The sequence below is a fragment of the Engystomops pustulosus genome, chromosome 5 (genome assembly GCF_040894005.1).
Source record: "Engystomops pustulosus chromosome 5, aEngPut4.maternal, whole genome shotgun sequence".
NCBI classification, from domain to species: Eukaryota; Metazoa; Chordata; class Amphibia; order Anura; family Leptodactylidae; genus Engystomops; species Engystomops pustulosus.
Genome location: NC_092415.1, coordinates 108737754 through 108750765, shown reverse-complemented (window position 1 = coordinate 108750765; position 13012 = coordinate 108737754). Strand labels below are relative to the sequence as shown.

The 13012-nt window shown below is 45.7% G+C and overlaps 1 protein-coding gene across 6 annotated transcripts in view; it reads left to right on the top strand.

Annotated features, from left to right (window-relative positions):
- The window catches only part of LOC140133138 (uncharacterized), a 95369-nt gene that overhangs the window by 29396 nt on the left and 52961 nt on the right, over positions 1-13012 (top strand). For all 6 annotated transcript variants that reach the window (XM_072152883.1, XM_072152882.1, XM_072152879.1 and 3 more), the window contains one exon: positions 12259-12280. In XM_072152883.1, the coding sequence (XP_072008984.1) occupies positions 12259-12280 (22 nt within the window). The remainder of the gene's footprint in view (positions 1-12258; positions 12281-13012) is intronic.

The window sequence follows — 13012 nt, the reverse complement described above, 5'->3', positions numbered from 1 at the left end:
CCAAGGGAGGTAACGTAGCGTGGGAGAGATTAGGTCAAATTCTAGCCGGACCCACTGTTTGGAATCAGTATTATAAGTCCAGTCAACCAGTCGTTGAATGGGCGCTGTATGATATAACCATGGATCAGGGAGCCTCACCCCCCCCCCCCCCTAGCTTTCGTACGTGACAATACAGAAAAGCTGATACGACTAGATCCACCACCACAAATAAACCTTCGAAAGGCCGTGCGAAGACTTGAAAAGAAAGAACTTGGGGGTCGCATCGGCAGTGTCTGAAATAGGTACAGAAATCGGGGCATTGTGTCCATCTTAAGGACATTTACTCAACCGAACCAAGAAAGGTGGCGGCTGAGGTCACTGACGGTTCTCTCTAAGAGAGGTTTGTAGTTTAGGGAAAATAGGGATGAGAGGTCCGCTGAGATATGAATACCCAAGTAGCAAATGTGGGAGTTTCTCCATTTAAATGGGAATTGAGAGGCCAGGGGGAGTACCTCAGTCTCGGGAGGGACTGACCCTGTCGTGGATCCGAGTGAGAGCCGAGATGACTATTCTTTTATGAAAGAGTTATGGGAATGAGGGTGACGGGAGACGCTCAAACCCCGTGTCCCACTACTGGTGGGAAATGTCAATGTTGTCATTGTCTGATGTTTTGTCCTACTTTACAGTTGTTGTTTTTTGTTTTTTCTATGGGGGGAAGGGATGCGGAGAGGCAGTACAGAATGTGGTGCAGCAAGAGGTCTTAGGGGTAGGTGGAATAAGCAACATACCCAGATCTTTGAGAATGGCTATGGTGAATGTGTTGGCATGGAACGTATGAGTTACATGGGATGCAAACAAAAGATATGCCATCTTTAGAACTCTCAGAAGTTTCCAGCCCGCTATGTTGTGCCTCTCCTAGACATGTTTGATCGAACAAAATATCTCTCCTCAACAGAGCATGGGTGGAGCAGCCGTACCACTCTGTCTACTCCACCCATGCACAAGGAGTTTCATGGCTTTCAATGGCTGTTTCATCTGCCTGCAATTTTCCATATATGATGTACGAGTGTATTATTGCCGCAATTTATTCTCTCCCACCTCCATAATAATGTGGTTCTCAAGAAAGTACTGGCCTTTGTGGCTGACTCCCTGGTGATGCCAGTTTTAAGTGTTGGAGACTTTAATAATTATCTCAATCCTTTTTCTGATAAGTTTCACACTGGCACCATTACAAAGTCTGCATCCCCAACAACGTTAGCCGGAAGAGGTTGGTCTGTGTGACATATAGAGATACCGGAACCCTGGGATAAGGCAGTAATTTTGTTATGCAGCCTCCCGTACATCCCTTTCCAGGATTGACCTGGCGCTGAGTTCAGACTCATTTCTGCCATTTATAAAAGATGTAACACATTTAGCCCGTAGTATTTCGGACCACTATCCACTTCATGTCTCCTTAGCTATGAAATCTGTGACTGGGCCCTGTGGGGGATACTGGAAAGATAACCCATGTTGGCTGCAGATAGTGGGAGGAATTATCCCGGATGCTTTACAAACGTATTTTGGTACCAATGATGACACGTTCTCAATCCTTGCTAATTGGGATTCCATGAAAACTCTCATCAGAGGCTCCTTACACCAAGCTATAATCTGACGCAAATCCAGTGCCCTTACCAGAGCTTTGTTGTCTAGGTTGCAAGAGATGGAAGGCAGATATGTGGCAGACCGAACGGAGGGACACAACAAAGACTAGACAGAGGCACAAACCCTATACACTGACCATATACTGAGCTATGCCACAAATAATATATCTTTGGAGGAATTAGAGATTGCTTTAGGTACAATGTATATAGAAAAGGCCCGAGGGATGGGTGGACCCCCGGCAGAACTTTACAAATCTCATAAAGATATTCTTCTACCTAGACTGCTTGTCACCCCAGAGAAAGCCTATAACACTGGACAGCTGCCCAACTCCATGTTAGAAGCAGTAATTGTAGTGAAACCATCTGGAAAAGATCTTTCCAGACCCTCCTCCATGTAGATGTTAAAATATTTGCTAAATTTTTGATTAAGCGTTTGAATCGGGTGATCTCCGAAGTCCGACCGGATTTATGCCGGAAAGGCCCACCAGGCAGGGCTGTCCTCTATCCCCCCCCTCCTGTTTCCCCTGGCTATAGAGCCGCTGGCGAGCCTTATCCAACAGGCAGCTGATATTATTGGATTTAGCAGGGGGGAATTGGGGGAGCGGGTATCTTTTTTTATATGCGGATGACATGCTTCGGTCAGAAGTCAGGGGTTAAAATAAACTGGGACAAATCTGTGTTGCTACCTGTTGACCCCCCGCTGGATTCGGTGAGACTGGAAGAGACGTGCATTCAGTTCGTGCAGTCATTCAAATACTTAGGAGTAGTGGTGTCTAGAAACCCAAAGGACTATGTGCCTCTTAATATTCATCTGCTCCTAGAGCGTAAAGGGACTAAGATCTGTACATTGTGTAAGTTCCACCTTTCTTTTAATAGGACATTGTAACTCGATCAAAATGATCTTTATGCCCCAATGATTGTATTTATTACATAATGCGCGGGTGTGAACCCCTAAACTATATTTCAGGAAGTTAGACCGGGCATTTCGATCATTACTATGGAAGGTAAGGCATGAAAGAATTAGGCTGGAAATGTTAAAGCGTTGTAAAGATGAGGGTGGTTTGGCGCTCCCCAACCCCTGGATTTATTACTTGGCCTCACAACTACAACATATGAAGGGCTGAGATAGGGAGGAGGGACTGAGAACAGCAGGCAAACTATTGGAGAGATCGCCCTGGATATTCCCGATGCATCTCTCGGAACCTACTAGATCAGTGAATGCGAACCTTTTATCGGTCGAGTGCCCAAAAAAACACTCAAAACCCCCATAATGTATCGCAAGGTGCAAATCAAAAATTAAAGCGGTAACTTACTGCTCCCTGTTCTTCAACAATCATATTGGCCTCCTGAGGACAGCAACACAGTAGAAAGATGGAAAATTTGCATCATTTTAGCTTCTTTCCAGTGTCCCTCTGTAGACGTGTAGGAGCCAGCAGGAGGTCCTCCAAAGATAATTCGGCCCTGTCTATTCAGTCTCCTTCTTCCTACAGTCCCAAGTAAGTATCAAAATATGACTGAAAGCAGCATCTTTTAAGTTGCTTGGAACTACAGGAAGTTTCTTTTGAGACCTGTCAGGTGTGCTGGGGAGATGCCCCGAGTGCCCACAGAAAGGGCTCTGAGTGCCACCTCTGGCACCCGTGCCATATATTTGCCACCACTGTACTGATGGTCACAAACAGTGGAAGGATGCTCTGACAGTCCAGCTACTATATAAGGTTTGGGACAGGGGGAAAGCATGTGTAGTTTTCTCAGGGTGGACTAAATATACTTCATTGTGGTACAACGCTTATTTCCCAGAACTCCAAAAACTGGGGGGTTGACACCTGGTTGACAGTGGGGTTGGTGACAGTAGATAAATTATTGGAGGACGGGAGACTTAAAGAGGACCTGTCACCCAAATTGTAGGCACTAGGAGCTGCTTACTAAAGTAAGCAGCTCCTAGTGCTTGAACAAACGCTGCACTGTTAGAGTGATATCGTTACCGGAAACCTCTGGTAACACTATCACACACTGCGGTGGGGTACAGTGTGATTGTTGGACAGCTGGCAAAGCTGTCCGATGTATTCATGAGGGGGCGGGGTTGGGCGTGGCTAGGGGCGGTGACTGCTGCCTGGCACGCGGCAGTCACTGCCGGCCTATGGAGCGAGCGGGGCGGTCCGGAGAAGAGGCAGCGCCTCGGATCGCCCCCTCATGAATATGTCGGACCACTTTGCAAGCGGTACGATGATTAAACTGTACCCCGCCGCAGTGTTTTATAGCGTTACCGGAGGTTTCCGGTAACGCTATCACTCTAACACTGCGGCGTTTGATCAAGCACTAGGAGCTGCTTACTTTAGTAAGCAGCTCCTATTGCCGAAAATCTGGATGACAGGTCCTCTTTAAGCAATTTGATCTATTGCAAGAACAGTACAACATTCCCCATTGCTTCTTTTACCAATCTCTGCAACTCCAACATACATGGTCTACTGAATTTAGAGAAGACATCAAAGAAGTGTGATAGGCCTGCTGTACAAGAGGGCTTATTTCAACACAATATAATCTACTGCTTGGGAAACACTTCGAGAATTTCCCCCTACAGGTGAAAATTAAGTGGGAGTCGGATGTGGGGCCACTATCTGAGGAACAACGGAACGCTATCCTTGAAATGACCCCACAGCTATCTCTCTGAGGCACACAGGTATTCACAGCTCCTACTGATCCATCGTGCATATAAATCCTCAGTTATCCTGGAAAAAATTGGGCAATTCAATGTCCCATGCCCCTAAGTGTGGGGTGGAGGGCGCACACTTAATACATATGTTCTGGAGATGCGCTAAGATCCGACCATTCTGGAATGCAGTACTAGAACTAATCAAAAAAGTATGCAATGTAGCATACTTTGGCTTCCCCAAATACGTGCATTTTAGGATGGTTAGAAAATACATGTGAGGGCAATTCACTCTGTTGCAAGGCTCCTATACCAATCTCGCAAACTTATCGCCTCATACTGGATCCAGCCTATTGTCCCTGCCATCTCAGAATTCTGTACGAGCGTGAATAACTATATTAGATTGGAACAAACTGTTTATAAAAAAAAACGAGGGGTACTTTGAGGAAATTTGAAGCTGTTTGGGGAAGCTGGAGATCTACTCCTGGTTTACCATCTGGAGCTCTCCTTAGATATGCCATATCTAATGACTATGGGAATGATGCCTATATTATCCTGGGGACTCGGTGCTGTTCCTAGGGCTCTCCTCTGTACGTATAAGCTTGTATGTGGAAAAGTTATGAGACCTGTGAGATAATATCAGAAACAAGTTAAATCCCTGACCTAGGCATCCTGAATAGATTCCTACCACAGAACAACTTCTCTTGCCTGGGAGGAAAGGGTAGAATTTGTTTGTGGAATTGTACGCTCTAAAGGAGGGTTGCACTCTCATCGGGAGCCCAACGTTGTTGTTCTATGTATGTACTTTTACTGTTAAAATGGAAAAAGAGTTGGTGGTTAATAAAAGGTATCTGATTTTTTAAAAAAAAATGTATTTCCAGTTTTTATGGTTCAATAAACTTTATTGCTAGCGAGCGAGAAGCCTACAAGTCAGGCACATGTTCGGGTCGCAGCCCCATATTTAGTTGTGACAAGGAATCATAATCAAGTAGGACTCAAGCTCAACCAAGCAAATATAAACGTATCTAACATTAACTAAACATTTAGAAGTGGAAAAAAAAAAAAAAAGAATAAGGGGGATAGGGAGAAAAAAAAAAAAGGGGGGGGGGAGGGAAAAGAGGAAGGGGGAGACAGGGAATCAATCACTACACATCAAAGTTGGGGAGTATCTCAAGTTGCTGAAACGGCTAAGCCCACAATTACGACATCTATATCCAGGAGGTTAGAGCAGGTGAGTTCCTGAAAGTGTCCCATCTATACCAGGTTTTATGAAAAACATCATATAGATTGTTATCTAATGCTCTCAGTTCCTCCATTCCTCTCAGTCTGTCCATCTCCTCCACCCACAATAGTCTGGTAGGTGGAGAAGTGGATCTCCACAATCTAGGGATTACCTGCCTCATTGCCACTATACAGTGTCGTAGGAGGCCTTTTTTGATGTCTCTAAGCCGCCCTGGGAGCATTGATAACAAAGCAATATCAGGAGAAATGCTCCCTGTGGAGCCGTATAACTGCTTGTAAAGATCCCAAATGGCGTTCCACACTGATGCCACCACTCCACAGTCCCACCACACGTGAAGCATGGTGCCCCTTTCCTTGTGACATCGCCAGCAAATAGGAGAGACCGAAGGGAACATGCTGTGTAGGCGAGTGGGGGTTCTATACCATCTGGTAAGGATTTTAAAATTAGTCTCCTGGATTTTGTTGGACACCGACATCTTATGGGTTAGAAGCAGGGACCTTTCCCATTGTTCTTTGGTGAAGGTTTTACCCGGTTCCGTTTCCCATGCCCTCATATATGGCAGTGGTAAGTCCTCCCCCCCGCAACCCGACAACATCCCATAGACTAGAGACACTCCATGAGGCGTCAGTTTGGCCGAGCTGCAGATGGACTCAAATGCCGTAGGTGTGGAGGTCAAGGTTCCCCCGGGAGTCAGAGCTTGAACAGCACTACGTAATTGAAGATTATGTAGCCATACCCCAGGATAAGGTCTCCTATCTCCCAAGATGTCGTTTAGAGAGCGTATCCCTGTTGTGGATAAAATCTCTCCCAGAGTCTTATGACGACCATTGTCATTTAGTAAAATAGGGCATCTATTTAAGGTTTCCGGCATTCCGGGAAGACCCATGACCGGAGACAGAGGACCGGGGACATTAATAAGTTTGACCCTGATGGCGAATTTGCCCCAGACTTTCAAGATGTGCAACATTAGTGGTGAAATATTGTAGGAATCCCAATCACTCCTAGGCGGGAGCCAAAACAGATCTGGGAGATGGCCATTATTCAGTAGGGAACATTCCAGGTCTACCCATAGCTTCCCACTGTTTCGACTTGTCAGATCAAGTACCACTTTACTAATGACCGCTCTATGGTAGCGTGAGAAATCTGGGAGGCCTGCCCCCCCTAGTTCTTTGTGTCTTGTTAAAATACTATGTTTTATCCGTGGGGGGGAGTTTTTCCAAACAAATTTAGTAGCTAGTTTCCTGAGACGATCTAGGAAAGCGGCACTTAGATCTAAGGGCACCGTCTGGAAAATGTACAGGATCTTAGGCAGGGAGTCCATCTTAAGTGTATTCATCCTACCAAACCAAGAAAGGGAGAGAGAACTCCACGATTTGAGATCGGTTTCAATGTTCCTAAGCAGAGGCGCGTAGTTCAAAGCGTAGATTTGGTTAGGGTCTGATGGAATGTGCACTCCAAGATATTTGATATGCCCATTTAAAAGGAAGGGAGGAGGACAGGGAGGAGACCAGATGATTCGGGATATTAATGTTCAAGAGCTCAGATTTTTGGACATTAACCTTAAAATTGCTTACTCTACTGTACGCCTCAAACTCCCTCATAATATTAGGTAAACTTACTACCGGATCCGAGACATAAATGAGTAAGTCATCAGCGAACAGTGAGAGTTTATAGGGTTTTTCTTTGACCTCTAGACCTCTAATGGATGGGTTATCACGAAGTGCACAAGCCAAAGACTCCATCACCAGGATATAAAGGAGTGGTGACAATGGGCACCCCTGCCTCGTGCCGTTACGGATGGGAAAGGGGGAGGATACCGACCCATTAACCCTGACACACGCCGACGGATTTGTGTAGAGGGCCATAATTCTGTTCCTCGTCTTTGCTCCCAACCCTAACCTTGTGAGAGTGGCCCCCAGGAACCCCCAATGTACCCTATCAAAAGCTTTTTCGGCGTCCACCGTAAGCAGACATAAAGGGGTCCCCGAGCGCCGAGCCCACGAGATCACGGTGAGCGTTTTTAGGGTATTGTCCCTTGCCTCACGACCCGGAACAAAGCCCACCTGTTCAGGGTGAATTAAGTTTGGAATAAATGGGGAGATGCGTAGGGCTAAAATCTTGGAGTATATTTTGAGATCGATATTAATCAAGGAGATGGGCCTATAGTTTCCGCAGTGGTTGGGGTCCTTACCCGGTTTAGGGATAACCGAGATGTGGGCTCTAAGAGATTGTGGGTCAAAGGGACTGTCGATGTCTATAGAGTTGAAGAAATCCGTCAGAGGTGTAGCTAGGGCTTCCCCGAAGACTCTATAAAATCTGGGTGTGAAGCCATCTGGCCACGGGCTCTTGCCCATTTTCAGTTCCTTTATTACCTGCAGAATTTCATCTGAGGTGAAGTCGTTATCAATCGTAGAGGCTTCCTCTGGGGAAATAGAGTTTGGGAAATGAGATTCCAGATAACCTGAGATCTCCTCCACGAACTGTACAGGGTCAGCAGCTGGAACATCCAGATTATACAGAGCGGAGTAGAAGTTACTAAATTCCCGGAGTATCTCATTCGGTGAGTTAACTAAGGTGCCCTGAGGTGAGTATATGGACATTACTGGTGCCTGAGGGGTCCTAGGATGTAGGGTTTTGGCTAGCAATTTCCCGCATTTATCCCCATACTCGAAGTAATCTTTTCTCACCTTATCTCTAAAACATAGGCTCTTTTGATCTAATATTTGGAGGATCTTGTGTCTAATAGTTGAGATTTCCGACTTCAAAAGATCAGTTGGGGAAGATTTATTAGCGGTTTCTTTAGAACCCAATTCTGAGAATAAAGAGCTCAGTTTTGCGGAATTTTCCTTTTTAAGACGCGCCCCATGTGCCATAAACACCCCTCGGATAGATCCCTTTAAGATCTCCCATCTAACTGGCATTGTAAGATGTTGAGCCTGATTTGTGGAGATAAAGTCCGTGATTACACCCCGGACTTTAGCTTCACATAGGGCATCATTTAGCAGGTTGTCATTTAATCTCCAGGAGAATTCCTTCGTGCGTTTGCCCAGGTGACCTAGCCACCCGTACACTGGGGCATGATCTGACCAAAGGGCGGAATCGATAGAACTCTTAGGACCCCGATCTAACAGTTGGTGTGATACGAAGAGGTAATCTAGGCGGCTATAGCTGTTGTGTGCTTGAGAATGATGGCTATAATCTCTGACTCCCGGGTGAAGCACCCTCCACATATCCACTAATTTGAGGTTTAATAATGAGCGTCTCAGTCTACGTAGTGCCAGGTGAGAGAGTGAGGACCTACCTGTGGATGAGTCCAGTGCAGGATCAAGAGGGACGTTGAAATCGCCTCCTAGAATCAGTGCAGATCCTTCAGCAAAGACAGCCAATTTTTTCAGAACCCCCAAGCCAAAAGACACCTGGCCCTGGTTAGGAAAATAAACGTTAGCAAGTGTGAAAACATTTCCCAGTAAATCAATTTTAAGAAATATGAAGCGGCCTTCCGTGTCTATTTCCGTGGCCAGTATGGACGGATGGAAACTCCACAAGCCTTCCTAGAGGGGTGAGGGCAGTGGTGCCATACAGGGTAGTACTTATTATGTAATTTGGGGATGCTGTCCACTTTAAAGTGAGTCTCTTGAAACATTGCTACCAGAACTCGTCTCTTATGGAGACGATATAATATTTGGCTTCGTTTCTCTGGTTTATTTAGACCCCTGGCATTGTATGTACAGAAAGTTAATACCGCCATAGTTTAGGTAAAGGAGAGCTTAGATCATGAATAGATGGTGTAGTGAGGGGAGGGAGGAGGTTAGACCAGGAAAGAACGGGGAGGGAAGAGAGGGGTGAACAAACATGACGATCATAACATACATGAAAAAATGTACAACCTAGGCTCCTAGTGAGCCTAGTAAATCTAAGATAAGGCATAAAAAGCGATGGCCAGCACCGCAACCCTAAGGGGGAGACGAGGAGACCAATGGGGGGCGAGTCTCCCGGCACATCTCCGCCAGAAAAAAGAAGTGTATTCATATTACAAAAGAAAATATATTAAGCGCTTCTAAGTTAGCATTTCAAATAATTAAAGACTATAAAGGCCCCTGTTAAACTCCCACAGGTATCGTATCCTGTGATAAATCGAGGAGTATAGGTGTTATTATAAAGCCACGTGGAAAAAGAGTATAACAGCATGGTAAAGAAAGTATAACAGGTAACACCTATCAAATATAAAAGTATACAAAAAACCCGTTCAGGTTCCTGTAGAGTGATTCGCAGCTCGGTCTGAGCCTCTTCTGCGTGCTTCCTGCCACTTCTCTCTCGGCGGTTGGACCGGGGCCGAGTTGATTACAGGCCACTCAGGTAGGGCTATCTGTGGCAGCTTGAACGTCCCCAGGAATTTCGGAAGATCACCGAGGGATCTGAAGACAGCCGACTTCCCATTTTTCTTAGCGATCAGTTGAAACGGGTAGCCCCATCTGTACGGGATGTCCCTGGATTGTAATTCCGTCAATAGAGGACGCAAGGCCCTCCGCAGTTGAAGGGTTCTCTTCGCTAGGTCTGGGAGAACAATAATTTTGGATCCACGGAACGTGATATCCTTGAGCTCCCTTGCACGGCGAAGTATCTCCTCTTTTTCCTTGAAAAAATGGACTCGGCATAGGATGTCTCTGGGACGTTCAGAAGCCGCCGGCTTAGGGCCCAGTGTGCGGTGGATACGATCCAGTTCAATTGGAGAGGCAGAAGGTTGGTTCAAGATCTCTGCAAAAAACGCCTGAGCCCACTCCTCAAGTTTAGATGGTTCCACGTCTTCATTCACGCCTCTAATCCTTAGATTGTTACGGCGGTGTCTGTTCTCAATATCTTCCAGATGTGTCAAAATGCTAGAGATATGGGATGCATGTTCCTGTAGAACTTGTGAGTGAGTGTCCAATTGATCTAGAATTTTCTCCTGGGCAGGCTCCGCTTCTGCCACCCTGTGGCCAATGTGATGTATTTCTTTTTGCAAACCAGCAATGTCCCTTTTATGAGATTCCTCCAACCTTGAAAAAAGGTTATTAATTTCGTGCCTGGTAGGCATGGCACGTATGTGTGCTTTCCAGTCCCATTCTTGTTGGGAGGCACTGGCCCCCTGGGATGGGGAAACATTGCCCCCCTGGCTTGTAGTGGGGGTGGGAGGTAAGGCCCTGTGAGGAGTGGAAGGCCAGGTTAATGAAGGGGAGGCCTGGGATGAAGGCACATCTCCTCCTCTCCCCGATAGTGGGGGGTATTCTTCATGATGCCCCTCTGAAGGGGCACTCACCGTGGTGCCCGGGGACTGCGGGGCTGACTCCTCTACTTTGCTCAGCTCCTGTTGAGAGGATGGGGATGACGGGCGGTCGCGGCCGCCATCTTGGGCGCCTCGTGCGTTTCGTCCTCAGGCAGCTCCGCTGTCCTGAGGAATTTAGTGATGGCTCCCGGGTCAGCTGCTGGGGGTGCCGTGGTCTTCCTCGGTCCCCTCCTGTGGACCATGGTGGGATCGGGGCTCAGAGCGCTGTGTGCTGCGGGTGTCTGGCGGGAATGGCCGGGAGCTCGCAGTCAGTGCGACTTACTCTGCCATCGCCAAGCCACGCCCCCTATTTCCAGTTTTTATATGCTTGTTTTTAAAATTGTGCTCCCATACCTTTCTCAAGTCGGTGCAGTTGACCCTTAGCTACACAAAAGAATGGTGCAACCTATGGTTCATTTCTAGAAAAACCATATACAGGTTTGGCTTACTGCACACAAACATGCTTGGTCTCTGGAAACTGAGCCCTATTAGATTCTACGAACCAAGCACAGTGCAATTGACTGGAGTACAAGGGCCCTTTTAAACAAAGATTTTATATCTTGGACATTCCAATTGAGAATATTAAATGGCACCATATCACCTATTTGAAACTGGCAAAAAATGGAGACCCCCATGTAGTTGGAGGAAGGGAGAGTGCATTCAAAATCTGACAAATGCACCACAGATACATATTCTTAAACAAATAGCCTAATTACACTAAACATAGAAAGCTCAGGACTCTACTATGTTCCTGTGTATAACAAACAAAAGAAAACACCTTGGTCTATAATATGCTCAATAGCTAACCACCAATCCTGTACCAAATGTGTAAAGAAAACAATGGATTGTGATGGGGTCGGAAGACAAAACACAACAGATTGCAAACAATCGATCTGGACGAAACTGAAATGGAGACAGAATAGTATGTTTGGTCATCCATTACCCTTAACCTGGCAGGGTAAACCATGGAATGTTTGTTTTCTTTGTCCTGAAATAAGATCCTATAGTAGTTCTCCCGTTTTGGAGTGAACAGTCCTCATTATTGCATCACGATCTCTGAAGTGCAATAGCAGGACAAATATCGGTGGTCTCTCTCAATCATAGCAGAGCTCCGTTTTAAGTGAATATTAGCTGAGCTGTAGTTCTTGCTGTCAACCAGTAAACAGAGAACTGGACTTCTGTATTCATTCTCTGCTATTCCAGCCCCTGCCAAATTCAGTTGAAACTGATTTTGTGTTTGATAACCTATGGATAGGTCATTAATCTCATCCTGTAAAACCCCCATAACTTAAGGGAACATATAAGCAGTTTTTACCTCCCTAAACCCTACTTTGGTAGGGTATGATATCCTTTCTAGAATTGCCTATTTTATGTGAAATCTCGCCTGTTTACTCTTAAACATTTCCTCCAAAGTCTTCTACTAATGTAATATTATTTTTGTTTTTAGATTGGAGGAATATAAGAAGAAGGTAATTGCATTTTATTTGTTCTCTTTCATCTATAATACAATGTTTTTGGAATGTCTTAAGTCTTTGTTTCAGGCAAAAACTTTTTGTGAGCGTGATGAAAAAACAAAAAAGGGTCAGGTCCTTAAAGGGTTAACATAAATTATGACTGTCAGAATCCTTATAATATGATACGTTCTGTTCTAGTTTTTCATGTCAAACAATCAGAGCTCGGTTTTAATTTCATAAACTGTTGTAGGAAAATAATTTCTGGGCTCCGGTTTCCACGATCAACTAAAACAATGGGATATATTTATCAGAAGTGTCTGAGAGCTAAAGTCCAGGGCCTCTCTTTATTCCCTATCAAGTTACGACAGATGAACTTCAGCTAAATGATCCCTGATCTCGTCAGTTTTATATAGCCTAGTAGAATATGCATCCTGATAAAAGTGCTGGAAGTTGGTGATAATGACCGATGAAGCAAGTAGCAGTGTATCAACAGGAGACCTCAAACATGTAATAAATGGAACCCCAGTTTTAGCATGCAGTGGCCAAAAGATGTCCTGCACTCCCCCCAACCCCTCTCCTTAACCTGTTTGCGCTCAGTTATAGTGTAACACCCGCGGTCGGAGTGGGTGCAGATCGCAGGTGTTTAACCTGTTAAATGCCGCAGTCAGCGCGACCGCAGCATTTAACACACCCCTCCGCCCTCCCGGTAGGCATGGCCTGAAAGATGGCGTCTGTGACGTCATCTTT